The 22076-nt window shown below is 40.8% G+C and overlaps 1 protein-coding gene across 4 annotated transcripts in view; it reads right to left on the reverse strand.

Moving 5' to 3' along the window:
- Positions 1-368: 368 nt before the first annotated feature.
- emc10 (ER membrane protein complex subunit 10) overlaps positions 369-22076 on the reverse strand; it is a 103651-nt gene continuing 81943 nt past the window's right edge. For 2 of the 4 annotated variants that reach the window (XM_063062537.1, XM_063062538.1), the window contains one exon: positions 5471-5632. In XM_063062537.1, the coding sequence (XP_062918607.1) occupies positions 5486-5632 (147 nt within the window). In that variant the 3' untranslated portion in view covers positions 5471-5485. Of the gene's footprint in view, positions 691-5470; positions 5633-19258; positions 21061-22076 lie in introns of those variants that run through there. The other 2 variants (XM_063062539.1, XM_063062540.1) reach the window with 2 other exon arrangements.

Below are 22076 nucleotides of genomic sequence, written 5' to 3' on the forward strand. Positions count from 1 at the left end.
ACATCCTTACTAATCAAGAACCTATCAACCTCCATATTAAATATACTCAATGACTTGGCTTCCACAGTCATCTGTGGTAATGAATTCTACAGATTCACCACTCTCTGGCTACAGAAATTCCTCCTCATCTCTGTTCTAAAGGGACATATTTGATTTCTGAGGCTAATTTCCATTAGGTCAACACACCAACCATCAGAGTTCATTTTACAAATACCCATTATGTTTCAACAGTGACAATACTGGGTTTTCACTCTTTATATCTGAGAATCAGCAAGTGAGGAATAGGATAGAGGTTCACCTTGAACCCATTATCTTACCCTGACCTTGTTTAAACTATAGTACTCTGGTGGCAGCTAGTGGCCGGACCAGAACTCTGCAATAAAGGATCACAAATGAGTGGCAAGTCATTTTATTTTAAATCAACATTATAGCTCAGCTATTCATACTTCATTTTGTTGCCGTGAGTTTTGAATTGTCCAAATCCCGAGAATGTCAAAACCTCTGTCCGGCAAATAATGTGTATTTACAACATGCCACACTCCTCCGAGAAACTGCTGAACTTCCGATGCTTCCTCCCGCCTGCATTTATCACCGTCCACCTCCACCTGAGCCACCACCACCGTTCCCTCCGTTAGGATCCTGTGCTCCCGACATCATCAGGAAAATCACAATTGGAACGATGTACATCCACTGTGAAAAGCAGAGACAGAAAGCAGATCATTTTCAGGCTCACCAGATTATGAAGAGGCATCACATCCTTTCAGTGAGTGAGAGGAAGATCAGATCACTGAGGTAAAATAATGAGCACAGATCTGTCCGGGATTAGACCTGTAGCTAGAGAGAAATGTTGTGCCAGGATGTAGAGCTGGGCTGAGAAGTTCAACATGGATAAGTGTGAAGTGATTCACTCTGGAAGGTCAAATTTGACGCAGAATACGGGGTTAATGACAGGATTCCTAGCAGTGTGGAGGAACAGAGGGATCTTAGACTCCATGCCCATAGATCCCTCAAAGTTGCTGAATAACTCGATAGGGTTAAGAAGCCGTATAGTGTGCCGGCCTTCATTAGTCTGGGGATTAAGTTCAAGAGCTGCAGGGTAATGTTGCAGCTCTATAAAACCCTGGTCAGCCCACACTTGGAATACTGTATTCAGATCTGGTCATTATAGGAAGAATTTGGAAGCTTTAGAGAGGATGCTGAGGAGATTTACAAGGATGCTGCCTAGATTAGAAAATGTCTTATGTCTTATGAGGATAGGTTGAGCAAGCTATCTTATAATAATAATTCACCCCAGGTGAAAATTGCTAATACAAGGGGCACAATTTTCAAGGTAACATACAAAATGCTGTAGGAACACAGCAGGCCAGGCATCATCTATGGAAATCTCTCAAATGATTTCTTGATTTCCATAGATGTCGCCTGACCTGCTGAATTCCCCCAGCATTGTGTGTCTGTGCCTGGATTGAGTATCTGCAGCATATCCTGTATTTATAATTTTAAGATGACTAAAGGGCATCAGAGGTAAGTTTTTTTTTGAAAAAAAAGAGCGGAGAGTATGTAGAAGACGTTGCCCAGGGGTGCAGGGTTGATGATGGTAACAGATACATTAAGGATATTTAAGAGACTCTTGGATGTTAGAAAAATGGAGGGCTATGTGGAAGGGAAGAATTAGATTGATCTTAGAGTAGGTTAAAAGGTCAGCACAATATTATGGAGCAAATAGCCTGTGATGTTCTGAAACCATGGTAGGAGAGAAAGCATGCACATAGTCAAGGTCCATCCTCGTGATTAAGGAATCTGCACGTCCAAAAAGATGCGATTTTGGAAAGAATTTGCATCTCTACGCCCCCCACCCCTTGATAATTGCAGGCACGGTATTTATTTGTGGCTTAACAGAAAAGTGCTGTAGCTTTTAAAAAATGATTTTAAAATGGCTTCCTGCCCACTCGACATGCAAACATCATCGTTCTCCCATTTCACAAGGACCAACGAGAACCCCAGCCATCCTGAAGAAAGAAGCCAGGCATATGTCCAGTTTTCATTCACACCGTGGAAATCTTCAAGAGGCCGTTCCTCAAGAAGGCAGCAATCAAAATCAGAATCAGGTTTATTACCACTTACATATGTGTTGAAATTTGTTGTTTTATGGCAGCAGTGCAGAGCAATACATAAAATTAAATTACTTCAGGATGCAAAAGAAATATATCACCATTCAGGACCCTCACCACCTAGGATGTGACCGCTTCTCATTACTACCATCGAAGTGGAGATACAGGAGCCTGAAGACCCACACTCAATGATTCAGGAACAGCTTCTTCCCCTCCACCATTAGATTTCTCACTGGTCTATAAATCCATGAACACCATTGCATTTTTCCCTAACTTTAGCACTGTTTGCTTTTGTAATTTGTGGTAATCTTATGTCTAAACTATAGCTGCAAAACGAATATCACGTCATAGGTCAGTGAAAATCAATCTGATTCTGATGTACACTGCAGTAAAAAGGGGGAAAAATCTGCAGAGAAGCTGACAACTCGGAAGGAGGACTAATCTGCTTCCTATCCGGCAATGATCCTTCCAGTACATCTGGAGGTACAAGAGACAACAGATGCTGAAAATCCAAAGCAACAAACAAGAAGATTGAGTCACCCACATCTGTGAAGAGAAATTGACAGTTAACATTTCAGGTAGAAACCCTTCATCAGGACTGGAAAGAGGGGAGGCATAATATAAAAAAGGTGTTGGGGGAGGGAGAAAGGAAGAGCTGGCAAGGTGGATCTAGGTGAGTGGGGAGAGGAGTGATAACAGGTGAGGGGGAGTGGAAATGATACAAATAGCTGTGAGGTGACAGGTAGAAATGACAAAGGGCTGAAGAAGATGAAGGATGAGACGAAGGATGCAGATACACCAGGGACCTTTAAGAGTCTCAATTCAGACACATGCGTAAATGAAAAATTAAGGCCTATGTGGGAAGGAAGGGTTAGATTGATGTTGGAGTAAGTAAAAAGAGCCTGTACTTTGCTGTAGTGCTCTATGTGCATCCTAGTACTTGAATGTTCCATATTCTACAAATCTGATAGAAGAGACAAGTGGACCATGGAATAAAGAGATGTGGGAAGGGGAACCAGTGGGAGAGATGTCTGGATGATTGGCGAGTTTTCTTCCCAAAGCACCATAACCCAATATGGCCAGGCATAGGAATGACAAAGAACTGTCTCCCCTCATTCCCCACAGACATCAGAAGCCTAACCGCTTCCACAGACTGTCCCAACAAAGTCGAACATTATCCTCACCAAGTTCTCTCTGAGCAGGAATTATCAGATGGCAATTTGTAGCAGGAGCCCAGATAATTTCTTTCTCCTTTCTCTCATGGTGAGCAACTGCAGAACCGTCACAGATAAGTACTTGTAACACGATCCAAACATGAGTCGGTGATAAGGAAGGCAAGTGCGATGTTAGCAGAGGACTAAAATATAAAAGCAAGTATGTAATACTGAGACTTTATCAGGGATTGGTCAGACTGCACTTTTGAGCCCCTATCTAAGAAATGAGGTACTGGCATTGGAGAGCGACTGGAGGTGGTTCACGAGAATGATCCTAGGAATGAAAGGGTTAATGTATAAAGGGTCTGGGCCTGTATTCAATGCAGTTTAGAAAATTAAGCAGGTATCTCACGGAAAACTATTGAATATTGAAATGCCCAGAAAGAGTGGACGTGGAGAAGATGTTTCCTATAATGGACCAGGAGGCATAGTCTCAGAATAGAAGGACGTCCCTTTAGAACAGAGATGAAGAGGAATTCTAAGCCAGAAGTTTGTGTAGGGAATGTTTTACATAACACCATTAGTTTCAAAGTAATTATGGAAAAGGATAGGTCTGATTCTCTGGTTGAAATTCTAAATTGGAGAAAGGCCAATTTTGATGGTATCAGAAAGCATCTGGCAAGTCTGGATTGGTACAGGTTGTTTTCCGGCAAAGGTGTACTTGGCAAGCAGGAGTCCTTCAAAACCAAAATTTTGAGAGTACAGAGTTTGTATATTCCTGTCAGATTAAAAGGCAAAGATAACAGGCCTAGGGAACCTTGGTTTTCAAGAGATATTGAGGCCCTGGTTAAGAAAAAAAGAGGTACATAGTAAGTATCGGCAGGCAGGAACAAACAAGGTACTTGTGGAGTATAAATAATGCGAGTGAATACTTAAAGGAAATCAGGAGGGCTAAAAGAGGACATGAGGTTGCTCCAGCAGACAAGCTGAAGGAGAATCCTAAGGGTTTCTACAGATACGTTAAAGCAAAAAGATTGCAAGTGACAAAACCAGTCCTCTGGAAGATCAGAGGTAATCTATGGGTAGAGCTAAAAGAGGGGGGAGATCTTAAATGGATTTTTTTGCATCTAATTTATGTGGGAGATGGACACAGAGTCTACAGATATGAGGCAATGCAGCAATGAGGTCATGTTTTTTTTTTACAGAGGACGTGTTTGCAAATTAGGGTGGATGAATTCCTAGGGCCTGACAATGTGTTCCCTCGGACTCCTTGGGAGGCTAGTGCAGAAATTGAAGGAGCTCTAGCAGAGATATTTAAAACATCTTAGCCAGGGGTGAGGTGTTGAATGGTTGTAGGATAGCTAATGTTGTTCTGTTTAAGAAAGGCTTAAGAATAAACCAGGAAATTATAGGCTGGTGAGCTGGACATCAGTAGTGGGAAAGTCTTGGAAGATATTCTAAAGGACTGGATACATAGATATTTAGATAGATGGGGACTGATCAGCAATGGTTAACATGGGTTTATGCATGTTAAGTCATGTCTAACCAATCTTATGAAGTTTTTTAAGGAAGGTTCTGCACAGGAAGTTCGTCAAGGAGGCTCAGTCACTTGGCATTCAAGATGAGGGATAATATATCAGCCATGATGGAATGGTAGAACAGACTCAATGGGCCAAATGGCCCATATCTGCTCCTGTGGACTTTACAGCTCACCGTTGTGCACTTCCACCAGATGTTTCTAACCTTCAGCATCACCACAAACCTATCTTACACCTAGCTGATTCCCTGCAACATCATGAAAGTGATTAGCCAAATTTATTACTGAGGTTGACAAAGGTAATTAGCTGCTTTTTTTTAATATCAGAGATGACATAGTCAATGACCTGAGGATGACATTTCAAGTGTCAGTAGGATAATAGATACAATCCAGAATCAGTCAGGCTCATTTACCAGTTTCACTGGAGAAAGATTTCAAACCAGTGGTTTCACAGGGGCACTCAGGAGTGAGTGTACCATAACTCTTTGTCAGACTCTGTTTCTTTTTAAGAGGTGGCTTGATGACAAAGGCCTTCAAACAATTCACCATCACAAGAAGCCATTTGATTTCCCCTACACTCCATTGCTAATTTATTAGATACACTGCTCATTAATGCAAATAGCTAATCAGCTAAGCATGTGGCAACAACTCTATGCATAAAGACATGCCGACAATGGTCAGGAGGTTCAGTTTTTATTCAGACAAAACATCAGAATAGGGAAGATACGTGATCTGAGTGACTTTTGACCGTAGAATGATTGTTGGTGCCAAACAGCATTGCTGGAGTATCTCAGAAACTGCTGATCTCCTGGGATTTTCATGCACAACGGTCTCTAGAGATTATAAAGAATAGTGTGAGAAACAAGAAAACATCTAGTGAATGATAGTTCTGTGGACGAAAACACTTTGTTAATGTGGAGTCAGAGAAGAATGGCCAGACTAGTTCAAGTTGACAGGAAGGCGACAGTAACTCAAGAACCACGCATTATGAAGGTGGTATGCAGAAGAGCATCTCTGACCATACAACACGTCAAACCTTGAAGTGGATAGACTACAGCAGCAGCAGACCATAAACATATACTCAGTGGCCACTTTGTTAAGTAGCCCCGGTATCTAATAAAGTGGCCACTGAGTATATAGCATTGGCACCGTCGCCATGTGCTAGTGGAAAAATGAGTTTTTAAAGTACACAAAGAACATTTAAAATTAATACATGCAAGATAAAAATGTTAAAGTTTAAAACCACAGGAACATGGGAAAGATCCTGGTCCTCCACAGGTTTATGTTCTCGGCTTCCTACTCTACTCCCTTTACACTCATGACCACCTGGTCAAATTCTGCTAGAACTTCAGTTATAAATTTGTAGATGATATTAGGAAGGAGACAAAGAGCTTAGTGACATGGTGTCATGACAACAAGCTTTCACTCAACGTCAACAAAACAACAGAGCAGGTCATTGACTTCAGAGGGTGGGGTGGGTGGTCAAGTGTACATGCCCTACATCATCAGTGCTGAGGTTCACAGGGTTGAGAGCTTCAAGTTCTTAGATGTAGACATCCCCATCATCCAAACACATTGATGTCGCAGCCAAGAAAGTTCACCAACACCTCTACTTCCTTAGGAGGTCGAAGAAATTGAGCATACCTATCCACATACCAAGATTTATTACCTTGAATGGATCTGTTGTATGATATGATGGTCTCTTGGCCTCACAACCTACCCCTTTATGATCTTGCACTTTATTGTTCACCTGCACAGAACTCTTTCAGTTGCTACTACACTTGTGTTGTTATTGTTTTACTTTATTCTAACTCTATGTAATTATTTGACCTGGGTGAACAGTATGCAAGACAGGCTTTTCAATGCATCTAGGTACACATGACAATAATGAACCAATTTCAATAGCACAGCTTGGTATGGTGATTCCTCTGCCTAAGACCAGAAGAAATTGCAGAGAGTTGTGAACACAGCCCAGACCACCATGAAAAGGAGCACCCCCCCCCCATAGACTCTGATACAATTCCCGCTCCCTTGGGAAAACAGGCAGCATAATCAAGGACTACCTCTTCTACCCACTTCCATCAGGGAAAAGACACAAAAGTTTGATAGCACATATTACTGGGCTTAAGGACGGCTTCTATCCTGCTGTTGTTAAGACTCTTGAATAAACCTCTTATACAATAAGGATGAACTCTTGATCTCTCATTCTGCCTTGAATGGACAAGCCACCTTATTTGTTTCTCTGTATTACGCTTCCTGTTACTGCATTCTGTTTCTTTCTCCTTTCTTTGACCACCTTGATATACTGATGTTTGGAATAATCTGTCTGGATGGCATGCAAACAAAAGCTTTTTGCTGTACCTTGGTACATGGGACAATAATAAACCATTTACCAAGCTTCTAATGGCAATATTTAGAAAATGCAAACACATCATCAACACAACACCAACCAGTCTCCCAGTTCAAGCGAGCACACTAATTGTGACTCTTGTGGCTTTAAAATTAAGATTAGCTTTATTTGTCACATGTATATTGAAGCATACAGTGAAATGTGTCATTTGCATCAAATCAAATCAGTGAGGATGGTGCGGGGCAGCCCACAAGTTTTGACAACCTTCCAGATCCAACATACAGTAATGTGCAAAAAATTTTAGGCATATATAGTATACAGTTAGGGTGCCTAAGACCCTTCAGTCCTGATGAAGGGTCTAGGCCCAAAACACCAACAGTTTACTCTTTTCCATAGATGTTGCCTGACCTGCTAAGTTCCTCCAGCATTTTGTGTGCATTGTTTTGGATTTCTATCATCTGCACATTTTCTCGTGTTTATGCCCAAGACTTTTGCACAGTTCTGTATATTATGTCTTTCCAGTTACTAAATAACATTTAATACTACTGAGCTAATACAAAGTACTCTCATTTCTGTTTCCCAGTCACCTTACTATTTTAATCCAATATACAGTACTGTGCAAAAGCCTTAGGCACCCCAGCTATATGTGTCTAAGACATATGGACAGTACTTAGCATAACCACAACTCACAAACCCTCACTGTATGTCTTTGAACATATTTACACTGGAGCTGTAAAGCATTACACTACCATGCAGCACCAACATGCATTTTAAAATCACAAATCACAACCCCCACAATAAATGTTTACTGGCATATTTATGACATTGTTAACAAATAACAGAGCCCATTCCAAATTCTTGGAGGACTAAAGATCTTCCTCAGCTTTCAAATCCCATCATCTTTTTCTATCAAGTAATTTCAGGGAATAAGAATTCAAGGCCCCCCCCCACCCTCATGTCAAGGTGACCCCTATCATTGTCCTCTGGATTCTTTCACCCATTTCCAAAATGCAGTCAGTCAAGTACCCACTGAGCCTCTTTATTCAGCATTTTGATATCAGTCGGTGGTCAGTCACCTCGAGGCAAGGTCAATCAGATGGTAGGCAGTCACCTTGGCAAGGTCAATCAGTCGATGGTCAGTCACCTTGGCAAGGTCAATCAGTCAGTGATCATTAAGTAGCCAACCAATCCAGAGCAAGGCTGCCTCATAACCCTGTTCATCATTCCCATAGGGAAATGATCCACTGACATAACCTTCAAAGCTTCGTAACTCAGAATGGCTCATAAAGCTCTATAACCAACAGCGTTAAAAATGAAAGGAACACAAGGCCGTATTAATCAAAATATTTTCATTCATCATCTCTCCTGAAGCACCTTGGTGACCATTTACCACGAGTGTTGACACTCGAGCCAGCCTCCTTGATCTTAGTCATAGTCATACTTTATTGATCCCAGGGGATATCTTAAGTAATGTTATAGTTGGGCTCCTCCCTGTTTTTAATTAAAATCCATACGGTATCTTTCAGCAAATAGAAGCCAATCAGCAAACCTTTGTCAAATCCGTCAGGAAGAATACAGGGTTAAGGAGTTATTATGTCAGGCAGTGGAAGGGGGACATACAGATCAGAGCTTCCTTGTACATAAACAATCTTCTACTTGGATTTACAGTTTTCTGATCATTGGTGAGAAATAAGCAGTAAGACAATTCAGAACCGTTTTGCTCACTGCAGTTTTGAGCATGCGGGCCGGAGATGCCAGAAACGGCTGCGAGTGAAAATGAAACAATTTCACTACTTCAACAAGTTAGAAATTATGAAGGTATTGACAATCATCTTGAATGATACAATGAATCTAAAGATTTGGAGGATGCATTGTCTAAAGCATTGTATGAAGACAGTCCATTATCTGCACTAGCTGTCTGTGCTGATTTTGTTCATTTAAAGTCAATCAAAAGAACACAACAGATGAATTTCTCTGTCAATAACTATAAAGAATACAGTTCTATAGTACAGTAAAAGTATTGGTAGCACTCTAATTGTTCTGTTATTTCATTTAAAAACATAAATTGTTACTCAGTTAAACAGAAGTTTGTCTTTTTTAAACCTTTTAACTATTTCCATGAAACTTCGGCTAATTGGGACAGCCACTTAATTGGGCCAAAATGTACTGGTCCCAATATGTCCCAAAGAAACAGAATCCACTGTATATGGTGACATATACATACCTTGATAATAAATTTACTTTGAACTTCCTGGTGGCCACTTCGGTGTCTGGCCCAAGTGCTACATCATGCTGAGGTTCAGCTGTTCACAGAGTTGCTGAGAATGAACCAAGCCTTGTTGGACGTTGCCACACTACCTGTCCCTTGTGGAAAAAAATCCTGTAAAATAGCACCTTTGACCACAAGTCACTCAGGCAATGGTTAGCCAAGAACATCCTAAAGATACTGTGGGAAGACACAATGGGCCTTCCGGGATTGCTCCCTGAGCATCCTGCCTTAATTATTTGCGACAATGCTTCTGCACCAGATTTTGGCAACAAGCACCAAGACCTCACTTGTCTGGTAGGCGAGAGGCACCTACCCATTCCACAACTCCTGCACAGTGGTAAATTCATTTGCAATGCATATAGCTACAGTGTAACTCAGGCAAATGTCCACAACTTTGTGGATTGTGGATTTACCAAAAAAAACCTCAGGAAAAGAATGTAAGGATCCTTGTCAAGAAGCATCATGTTGGATTAGGGTGTTAAATTCATATCTTCCTTGTAATTCCCAATGCTTGCTTATAATTTTTATCTGAACACCTACATACATGCAATTGTTCAGTAAACTTTCTAGTAATTGTAGTATAGCTGACACTGTATTTTCTAGAAACTTCTCAGTTTTTCTGCAGCAGGTGTCACACAACTTGAACCAGGCTATTTCCTAGGTTAATTATTATCACTGAATGTTTTATCTCTAGTCTGAGTATGAGACACGATGACTTCTTTTTCTTTGCTTTCTTTTCTTAGTTCATTTATTTTTTTGTACTTGTAACACTTTGTAATACTTCATAAAACTGCTGTAATCACCAAGTTTTATGCGTCATTCTTGACTTCTGAATAACTGCTAAATATTATAACCACGTCCAACAATTCCAGCAGCAATACAACAGAGGATTCACTGACTGATATGCTGTTCGAAAGAGTGAACTGCTGGAAGGTCATCAACACAGTGAAAAACAATTTTTGATCAGGCCGAAACCTGTTGGTCTTCCAGTGCGGTGAGATGGCCACATGTGAACTGGTACCTTCAGGCTGTAGGAATACATGCTGAGGAATGAACCGAAGTTCAGTGCAGCCAACACATCGTAGGGAAGGACTGTACTCCAAATTCCTGCTGCCACTGGGTACCAAGTGGTTGGATCCTATCTAACAGGCCCACAAACATTTTAAGGCTACACCGTTCAGAGGCCATGAGTGTCACTGCCATGTCATATCCAGAATATAATAGAATGGACAACAGTACAAATGTAAAGAAAGCTATGCAGTTTTTTTTGTGTTTTTATGAATAAAGTTTATCTTTGAAAAAAAATCAAGGATATCTTCAAGAGGTAGTGCCTTAAGAAGGCTGCATCCATCGTTAAGGACCCTGTGTACATTCTCCCTGTGACCAAGTGGGTTTCCTCTGAGTTCCCTAATTGCTCCCACATTCCTAAGACGTACAGGTTAGGGTTAGTAAGCTACAGGCACGTTATGTTGATGCCGAAAGCACAGCGACACTTGCACATTCTCCGACTGTGTTGGTTGTTAACACAAATGACATATTTCACTGTATTTTTCAATGTTTCAATGTACATGTGACAAATAAAGCGAATTTTTCTGTCTCTTTATATAGACCAGTTATAATAAACCTGACTCTGAAAAAAAGGGTAGCAGAAATTATAGATGATCAGTTCTTCTCCGTATCTTTGTCCAAAGGCAGAGAATTCAATGGAAACATCCAAATGCAGGAAAATATGGACCAAAAATCAAACATAGCACCTCCAGTCTCCATGACCTAACAATACCCTTGACACACCCAACCAGAGCTTATTTTAGTGCTTTCAAATGAATGTTGTTAGGATCATCAGATCAAAACCAACTCAACTGAAATCCAGCAAGCTGACAAATGCCTTGAGATACCAGATGTTATTTCTCCCAATTTTAGTTTTGAATACCACTCTGACATTTAAAATGAGTATTGATATTTAAACCCTAACCATCAGCTCAAAGTGGCAGGGTCCATTGACACTGAATCTCCAATAACGAGATCAAGAATCAGAATCAGGTTTTATTATTACCGGCATGAGTCGTGGAATTTGTTAAATTAGCAGCGGCAGTTCAATGCAATACCTAATGTAGAAGAAAATAATAACAAATAAATCAATTACAGTATACATATTGAATAGATTAATAATCGTGCAAAAACAGAAATAATATTTAAAAAGTGAGGTAGTGTTCACGGGTTCAATGTCCATTTAGGAATCGGATGGCAGAGGGGAAGAAGCTGTTCCTCAATTGCTGAGTGTGTGCCTTCAGGCTTCTGTACCTCCTACCTGATGGTAACAGTGAGAAAAGGGCATGCCCTGGGTGCTGGGGGTCCTTAATAATGGACTCTGCCTTTCTGAGACACGAGGGATCATTTTCCCAATGCCACATACTAATACCCTAACCCTCAGGTTAGTTCTTCTTTTGTATTTCTAAAGAATAATAACATTTACATGGACAGAAGGGGTTTTAAGGGATGTGGGTCGTAAGTGGGCAAACAGGTTTAAGATGGGGAGCACCACTGCTGGGCTAAAGGGCCCATTTACATGCAGTATTGCTCTATGACTGTAACACTATTCACAGCCTGAGATGGATCACCACAAAGTTAAACATTACAAATATTTAATTTGTAAAAGTCCACATAATTGCAATTGCTTTCAGGAAGTTATTTTTAACTCAGCTCATCCCTGTTTAAACACCTGATTCCTGCAGATATACAAAGGTCCAGGTGGAAACCATATTTCTCTGTATGCAGCTGAGACATAACCACCAGGAACATGCCGACTCAACTCCTGGTCCGTGGGGAATCTTACTGACTCCAGCAGGGACAGTATGATTAACCTTAGTTCCTATCAGTACAAGTGTGAAATTACCAGCCAGGGGTCTACAGAGTTTCAAGAGCAGAAGATTGGGCTCCCCTTCCAGAGCTGGGTACAGTCTCAGTCAATGCCAAGATGCTAAAAAGTGATTCTCAATATTTCTTAAAGCTAAGTATTAACTTTATTTGTCACATGTACATTAAAACATCAAAACATACAGTGAAATGTGTCATCTTGCATCAAAAAACCACAGTCCGAGGATGTGCTGGGGCAGCCCACAAATGTCACTATGATTCTAAAGCCAATATAGCATGTCCACAACTCAGTAACCCATACACCTTTGGAAAGTTGGTGGAAACAGGAGCACCCGGTTTGTAAGGAGACCATACAAACTCCTTACAGACAGAGGCGGGAATTGAACTCAACACACTGGCACTGTTAAGTGTATACTAACTGTTACACTACTGTGTCGAATTATTTGATCACTTAGCCATTTAGTGCTGCTATGTGCACATGTAGAGGAATGGGGTGATAAAAGTAAAATGCTTGCTTATCACTGTAACAGGCAGGTAAGATAAGTCATAGCTTGAAACTCAAAAGAACATGTCAATTTCTTGATTGTTAACAACAACTCAAGCTGGAGAATGTTATGGAACAGAGGGACCAAGGAATACAAGTGCACAGTTCACGGAAAGCAGCATCACAGGCACAAAGAAAGGAAGATTTAAAGATTAGCTTTATTTGAAACAGAGTGAAATGCTTCATTTACATCAATGAGCAACACAGTCCAAGGGTGTGCTGGCAGCAGTCTGAAAGTGTCGCCGTGCTTCCGATGCCAGTCCTGGCATGCCCACAACGTACTAACCCCTAACCTGTACAGTATGTCTTTGGAATGTGGGAAGAAACTTGAGCACCCTGAGGAAACCCACACAGTCACAGGAAGAACATACAAACTCCGTACTGGGCCGCCAGGTAATAGAGTGGTGAAGGAGGCACATGGCATGCTGGGCTTCATTAGTCAGGGCACTGAGTGAAGTCAGGGAGTTATGTTGCAGTTGTTGAGGCCACACTTGTAACAGTCTGTAAGACTCAGGGGTTCCCCGCCTTCTTTTTTTGCTATGGACCCTTACCATTTACTGAGGAGTCCATGGACCCCAGGTTGGGAAAAACTGGGTAAGTCAATGTCAAATTTATTATCACATGCATGAGCATATGTAGGTACAGGTGCAATGAAAAACTTACTTGCAGCAGCATTCACAAAAAAAACATTGAACATTAAGAAGTTGTGGCCATCCTGGAAAGATGCCATTAAGCTAGAAGGATGTTGTTTGGACTGAGTCACCGGGAGAGCTTGTGTAGACTAGAACTTTCTCCTGGAATGTAGGAAATTGAGAAGTGACACGACAGCAGTGTATGAATCAGAACAGAGTGAAGGCCCATGGTCTCTTTCCCAGAGAGGGGATGCTAAGATTAAGAGAGTATAGGTTTAAGATTAGAGGAAAATTTCAAAGGGACATCAGGGGCAGCTTCTTCACACTGAGATGCTATATTCATTTAGTTGAGATGTCATGCACAATTCCCTCAGTGAATATAAAAGATTCCATGTGACTGTTCAAACGGCAAGTAGTTCTGGTGTCACTCAAATAAAACGACCACTAACTGTTATAAAGCCATAAGACATAGGAACAGAATGGTTATCTGGTGGATTTGAACATTACAGCATGCGGGGCAATTCTTGGTGCACTTAGATCATTATTTTCCTACATTAGTGGTTGCATCAGATAAAGTGACTGTAAATGCTGTATTATCTGTGAAATGCATTAGGATTCACTGAGATCATAAAAAGTGTTACACAAATCCAAGTTCTTTCTCAATAAACACACCACCGTTTGCCCCGCCTGTAAACAATTATGCAAGTGCAAAGAATGTCAATGTTTTTTTTAAACACATGCTTCTTGACAACATTTTTTTCTTCTAAAAACTGAAGTTCAAAATAATTATAAAGGTTTCAGTCTCAAGTCATCCATGCCTTTCTTCAAGAGAGTAATGATGCTCGAACACTCCTGGCAATGTCAGCCAAGATCAAACTTTACTGTAGTGTTGCTGCATGTCATTAGTTTTTATTCAGACCACTTATTTTTGATAGCTGTTTTATTTTTGCTTTTACCCCTCCCGGTGGCACCAATTATTGTTGGAAGTATATACTTCACAAGGGGCAGCTGCCTTCTCCTAGCTCAGTTAGAAAGCTGCTTGTCACATCGAGGGCTGACTATTCCAACCTAGAAGGAATGCTAAATTCTCAAGGGTCAGAAGCAGCAATGGAATTTCTCATTACCCCATCCTGAACCCAAAGGCTGCAAAGGCATGCTGTAGCATTCCCAAACACTGCCTCAGCCAAAATCCTTTAACTCTGCAAAGACAAGGAAGGCACAGGAGTGTAGCAGTTAGAGTAACTCTATCACAGAGCCAGCAACCCGGATTCACTTCTGTTGCTGTTTGTAAAGAGTTTTACGTTGTCCCCGTGGGACCACATGGTATTCCTCCGGGTGCTCTAGTTTCCTCCCACATTTCAAAGACAGAGGTTAGTTGGTTAATTGGAGGTCATCGGGCAGAAGCTCAGGAACCCTACCACCAGGCTTAACAACATTAGTTATTATCCTACAACCACCATGCTCCTGAACTGGCAGGAACAACTTCACACACACAATTCTGAACTGATTTCACAACCTACCGACTCACTTTCAAGGACTCTACAGCTCATGTTCTTGGTATTATTTATATTTTTATTTACACAGGTTGTCTAATTTTGCACATTGGTTGATTGTCAATCTTCATTTATGTATAGATTTTGATAAATTCTATTGTATTATTTTACTTTCATGTAAATGCCTGCAAAAATACGATTCTCATGGGAGTATATGGTGACAGATATGAATTTTGATGATAAATTAGCTTTGACTTGGACAAAGGTGTAATTGGGTGGCACAAGCTCATTGGGTCAGAAGGGCCTGCTACCGTGTTGTATCTCTGAATAAAATTAATTCATAAAATCAAGCATTCTCGCCTGCAAGTTCCACTACTTAGCTCAGAGCTACACAAGCCAATCAGGCAGCTCTTCTTTTATTTCTGGCCTGCAATTTTTTTTCTTTTGAAACAGTAAATTATGCCCTTCCAAGGGGAAATTTTAACTCATATATTCACCAGGAGAGAAACGAGAAAAAAAACATCAGGTACCCTGCAGCTCCATGCCTTTGGAGTATACTGTCAAAAGCTTCCTGGGAATAGGTTAGATAAGAATTCTTAATCTTCCTGAACACCAGCCAGGTGAGCAAACCACAAATCATTCACTCTGAAATTTGAATAAATGAAATACTTTCCCCCAAGCTTGTTGATATCTAACCAGCAGGACAACTACTTTCTCTTATGACAAAGGACAAAAGAAAAGGTTGTTCACAGATAATAGGTAATATTCTACTGAATTAAGAACCCTCACCAAAGGACATGCCCTCTTCTCACCACTAACACAAGACCATAAGAGATAGGAGCAGAATTAAGCCATTTGGCCCATTCAGTTCCCTCCATCATTCTATCATGGCTGGCTGATTTATTATTCTCCTCAACCCCATTCTCCTGCCTTCTCCCCATAATATTTGATGCTCTTACCAATCAATCTCCATTTTGAATATATCCAATGACTTGGCCTCCACAGCCATCTATGGCAATGAATCCCACAGATTCACCACACCCTGGCTACAGTAATTCCTCTTCATCTCCACCATCAGAGGGTAGGTACAGGGGCCTGAAGGTGCACACTCAATATTTTAGGTAAAGCCTCTTCCCCTCTGCCATCAGATTTCTGAATGGTCTAAGAACCAATAAATAGGACCTCATAATTCCCCTTTGTCACCATTTATTTATTTCAGTTCTTCCACTGTAGTAACTTGTTACATTTTGCACTGGACTGCTGCCACAAAACAACAAAGTTCTCAATAAATATCAGTGATAATACAACTCATTCTGACTCGGACTGGACATGGAGGGGATGTTTCCAACAGCGGGAGAATCTGCTGGATTCACCAGAAAGTGGTGAATCTGTGGAATTCACTGCCACAGATGCTGTGGAGGCGAACTCACTGGGTGTACAGCGGATCACGGTTAATTGGACCATGGATTAATCTGGGCAGCCACCTAATTGGGACAACTCTTAAAAACAAACTGAAAAAACAGCTGAGATTCCCTTCACTTATTTGGGACACTACGCTACTCATTTGGGATAGGAGACTGTTACTGCACATTTTCTAACTAATGTCAGTTACGTTGCCATCAGACAATACACTGTGCTTTGAGCGAACAGTTTTCAAATAGCATAACCTCATGTTTGTGTTCAAAAAGCAGTGATTTTTGTCACTGATAGTTGGCAAGAAATAAGCAGTAAGACAATTCAGAAACACGAGGAAATCTGCAGATGCTGGAAATCCAAGGCAACACACACAAAATGCTGGAGCAACCCTCAACAGGTCAGGCAGCATCTGCGGAAAGGAATAATCAGCCTACATTTTGGGCTGAGACCCTTCATCAGGACTGGAACTCTTTTGCTTACTGAGGTTTCAAGCATTGAGGCTGGGAGATGTCAGAAATGGCTGGGAGTGAAAATGAAACGATTTCACTACTTCCAACAAGTTAGGATTCATGAAGAATTTGAAGGTATTGACAATCTTGAATGTTTCAATGAAAATGAAGATTGAGGATGCAATTATCGAAAGCATTGTTTGAAGGCAGTCCATTATCTACACTAGGTGTCTGCACTAATTTTATTCATTTACAATCAAAAGGACATGTCAGTATACACTGAATTAACTTCTCTGTTGATAATTATTAGGAACTAATACACAGTTTTATAGTAGTTATAGTTTTAGTAGTGCTCTAATTTATTTTGTAGGGTATATGGGGTATTCCAGGAGGAGCAGCTCACTCACCTTTGGTTCCCACCTGTGGCTCCGAGTAGCTGCTTGCATGCGACAGCAGCCACACCCTGGTACACTACTTCGACAAGGGGGCTGAAACAGTTGAGGGTAGCCGGCAGCCTCATACCCCGGTGAGATAGGAACACCCATCCTAGCACGCAAAGTCAGCTCTGGAGGACTGGGCAGATGAGCTCTACAGTGAGATCCAACAGCCAGGAAGGCGGTTCTATGAAGATGGCATGATAAGGCACAGAAGGTCCACTACATCCAAGGAAGACCCTAGTTTGTGACACTTGTTCGCATCGCTGCACCAGGACTTCTGAGGTTGAGAGAGTGGAAGTGCCCCAGTGCAATTTTTTTTTCACTTTAAAAACTCTCCTGCACAGGTTTCCAATCATCGTCAGACACAAAGGACATCACCAATTTATTCCGTATTTAATTTAAATACATCAGTTGTTATCCAATTAGATGGTAGTTTATCTTTTTTTTGGCTAATTGGGGCAGCCACTTAATTAGGCCAAAATGTACTAGTCCCAATGTGTCCCAATTAACCGGAACCCACTGCATTCAAAGCAGAGGTTGATAGGTTCTTGATTAGTAAAGGTATCAAAGGTCGGAGTGTGCAGGCAGGAGAAAGGGATTGAGAGGGAATAATAAATCAGCCATGATGGAATGGCAGAGCAGAATCGATGGGCTGAATAGCCTAATTCTGCTCCTATGTCTTGTGGTCTTTTAAGAGTCTGACATTCTCAGGCTGGTGAAATCATCAATGGACATCCCTAAACATTCAGCTTGATTAGAAAAACTTGAATATAAAGCTAGCCTCTTTAAAAGGTGCCCATGAGCTTGTCAAGATAATTGAAAGAATCAAAACAGTTCAATATGGAAGGAAACTTGATATGGTCCACAACCGTCTAATGGCGCACACCAAAATGGTCAACTCCCTGTAGTCTAGAAAAATACTCAGTTGTAACAAAGCACTAAACATCATTGTCAAGATGATCTATACTTCATTGTCTATACTTCTTGCTGTCTGTACAAGATGTCTATATTCCTCAGTAAAGCACCCACTCTGGATATTCTCTCTTCTCCCCGCTCTCATCAGGCAGAAGATACAAAAGCTGAAAGCATCAGGCTCTGATTCTGTCAGAAAGGACAGCTTCTATCCTGCTGTTATAAATTTATTGAATGGTTCCCCTGGTATGGTAAGATGAACTCTTGACCTCACAAATTACCTTGTGATCTTGCACATTACTGTTTACCTGAACTACACGTTTTCTGTAGATGTTACACTTTATTCTTAATTCTTGTTTTACTCTTAATTTATTGTTTTACCTTGTTCTACCTCAATGATTTCATCTGTATGAACAGTATGCAAGGGCAAGCTTTTCACTGTATGTCGGTACATGTGACAATAATTAACCAATTTCAGCTTCAGAATAGGCAATGTATGCTGTCTAATTTTTTGGAGGAGAGAGAAATTGAATATAAAGCAAAAATGTATACAATAATTATAGCGCAAAAGATGGCACTGACCAAAGTTTATACTGGCTGAATACGTCAATCCCAGAGTCCCACACTCCTTCCCCCTTACCTAACCTTTCAAACTCTCTCCTTTCAGTTACTTATCCAGATTTCTTCTGAGTGCTACAGTTGCATCCACCTTCACAACTGCCTCCAGTTCCTAACCATCCACTGCATTAAAATCTGTCTTGTCATTTTAGGATCTTTATACAATTACCTTCCTTCCTAGTTCTTAATCCCTTCGCCAACATTAACAGTTTTTCTTTATCTCCTCTTGTCTAAACTCACATTTATGCCTCAACACACCTCCTTGTAACTTTTTCTGGAGAATAACAGAAGAACCCCAGATTTTCTAATCCATCCATAAAACCCTCAAATAATAGGCAAATCTTTTCTGCACCCCGTCCAAAGCCTTTACAGCTCTAAAATGTGGCAGCGAAAATGAGACATAATACTCCATTGGTGATTGATCCAGTGTTTTCCACAGATTACTACACGGAGTAAACATCATCAGGTTGAAGACTTTAATGAGATTAAAAAATTAACATGTTACAGCAACATTATTATATTTACATCGATTTTTTTCACTACAATATTAACTGGAAAAGTACTTTGAATGAAAATCACTTAAATGTCAGTGGAATTAAAGTTGATCTCATGTCTTTAAGCAACAAGTTTCAACCCAATTATAATAGTCATCAAGATCATTTCCCTGTTTTTTGACTCAAACCCACAAGATGCGTTTCCCCCCCAGCCCTCTCTTCCCACTTTCTATCCTTTTCCGGTGCCTGGTGCCCCTAATTTTGTTAAATAACTCCCTCCTGCCGCTCATTTCTGAAGGGACATTTTTATAATCTGAGGCTCTGTACTCGGTTTCTAGACTCTCCCACTATTCTCTCATTCTCTCCAAGTCCACTCTATCTGGGGTTTTCAATATTCATTCAGTTTCAATGAGATCCCCCTCATTGCTCTAAACTCAAGCAAGTACAGGCCCAGAGCCATCAAGTAATCCTCATACATGAACACTTTAAGTCCCGCAATCATTCTTGTAAACCTCCTTTGGACGTTCTCCTATGCCAGCACTTCCTTTCTTAGATAGGAGGCTTAAACTGCTCACAATACTTCAAAGATGACCTGACTAATCCCTTGTAAAGTCTCAGCAGATTTGTGCCAGCTGCACTCCCACTTGCCTTGCAATGGCGGCCAATTGAACTATAATCAATACTCGTAATGGACTAAATAACTCAGGAACAACAGTTACCTTTAAGGATATCTGAATACTGTCATGGTTTATCCTAAATCCAACCAATTGAGTAATGTCACCGTGAGCCAATGAATGAAGGTATACAAGCTCATGTACTGGGCTAGCTTGTGCCACACTGGAAGCAATTTGAAAAAGAAAATCATTTAAGTGTGCTCGTGTCAAACACATGATTTAAAGTCAAATGATTCTTGGGATTTTATCATTTCTATCATATGAAGCACAGAAATTACATGGAAAAGCAGAAAAGGAAATGAGCACTCAGCCACATCATTTGATGGAGGCTATGGATCCGAGCGGTCTCATCCATCAGAGACAGGACGCTGAACACTTCTTGAGCTAGTTGGTTTAGATCACAGATATATCGAAAAAATTATTTGGCAAGTCCCACACCAGAAACTGTATGCTAGATGGACCTTGAACACTTAAACTTACAAAAATTTGGACTATTACTTCCCAGAAGACTAACCCCTTGGGCCTTATGGTGCAGAACCACAAGTTTCCATGATGCACAATTTAGACTTGGGATGATAGGTTCTTGACTAGTAAGGGCATCAAAAGTTACGGGAGAAGGCACAAGAATATAGTTGAAACGGATAATAAATCACCCATGATGGAACAGACTCGATGGGCTGAATGGTCTAATTCTGCTCCTATGTTTTAGGGTCGAACTGCCTATATATATCCAGCAAGCAAAAAGATTTCTTAATGACAGGAGCTGTTAAAAGAAGCCGTTGACTACAGACTGCAAATGAGTGTCTAGACAGAAGCCACTTTACATGTCATCTTGCTGAAAATTAACGTTTCTAGCCCACAGCTACAGATTGCTGAGAATCAAAAGACAAGGTCCCAACATTTGGTGTAAGGGGAAATAATCATTTGGCCGTCATAAAAACGCGAACAGCACCTTCACTTGCCACTGCACACAATCTCCTGAAGGCAACTGGGAACCACCATTACTTTGCAGACGTCATGCTTGCATTCCTAGTTCTCGAGGTGCTTTGATGGAATTTGTAACCATGAGAAAGATGGCCCCGCCCAGAATTAAATGCCACTGCATGAAAGAAAACAGAGAGAAAGACCAGCTCATCAAATTCACAAATACAAATGGCGCAAAAGATTAGGCAACAGTGAAGCAACATCAACGCGTTGGTTTACGAGAAGCAGCTTTTACAGATGGTCTTTTTCCTTCTCCACCTGCAGTGTGCACAAACTCAAGAACGTTTCAAGCTATTCCATTGTATGCTTTGCAGATCACAATACTTCCAGAAATGCAGAAGACCTATGTGAAACCCACTGCAAAAGTTACCCACATCATTGCATACAGGCCTGCCCATTCTTAACCTTTCCAATAATTTCTTTCTTTGAGTTGTTAAAAATGTAGTATCAGGTACCTTGCACACATGGATGGACCTAGGTAACTGCTGTTGGCAGACTGACTTACTGGGATGCACAGTTCAACCTACATGTACTGCCACTGAATTCATCAAACTGTATTCAGGTAGATTCTCTATCCCACAGAGTATTAAGTTACTAACTGTTCTTTCCTAGATGCTGTTTTAAGAAGCATCTCTGCAGCACTACAGGGCACTGCACAATATGCACAAACTGCAAAAGCTCTCTTGTTCAGGTAGTGAAATAAATTCCATTATCACTTTGCAAGTCATGAGATTCGATCACACGAGTTAGACATCTATTGATAACGTGTCATCACGGCACTAAGATGGTAATATAGCCAAGCTCAACCCCCAAAACCAGATATGATAGCTACAATTTCATCTTCAACAAGATTAACATCCTACTCAAAGTAGCAAGACAGGAATTCAGAAGGGAACATCTGAAATATTCACGTAGCATCACCAGTTGTAACTTTTATGCCGTAGTTCCATATGAAAGTGAATATCAACCATCCATTCACTTCCATAGATGCTGCCTGACCTGCTGAGTTCCTCCAGCACTTTACATGTGTTGCTCTGGATTTCCAGCTTCTGCAAAATTCTTGTGCTTATTAACTATCCACTTTCTTTCCATATTATTCAGACCTTCCAAAATATTTGGCAAAGTTTACTT

Source organism: Mobula hypostoma, chromosome 11 (assembly GCF_963921235.1).
Source record: "Mobula hypostoma chromosome 11, sMobHyp1.1, whole genome shotgun sequence".
In the NCBI taxonomy this organism is placed as follows: Eukaryota; Metazoa; Chordata; class Chondrichthyes; order Myliobatiformes; family Myliobatidae; genus Mobula; species Mobula hypostoma.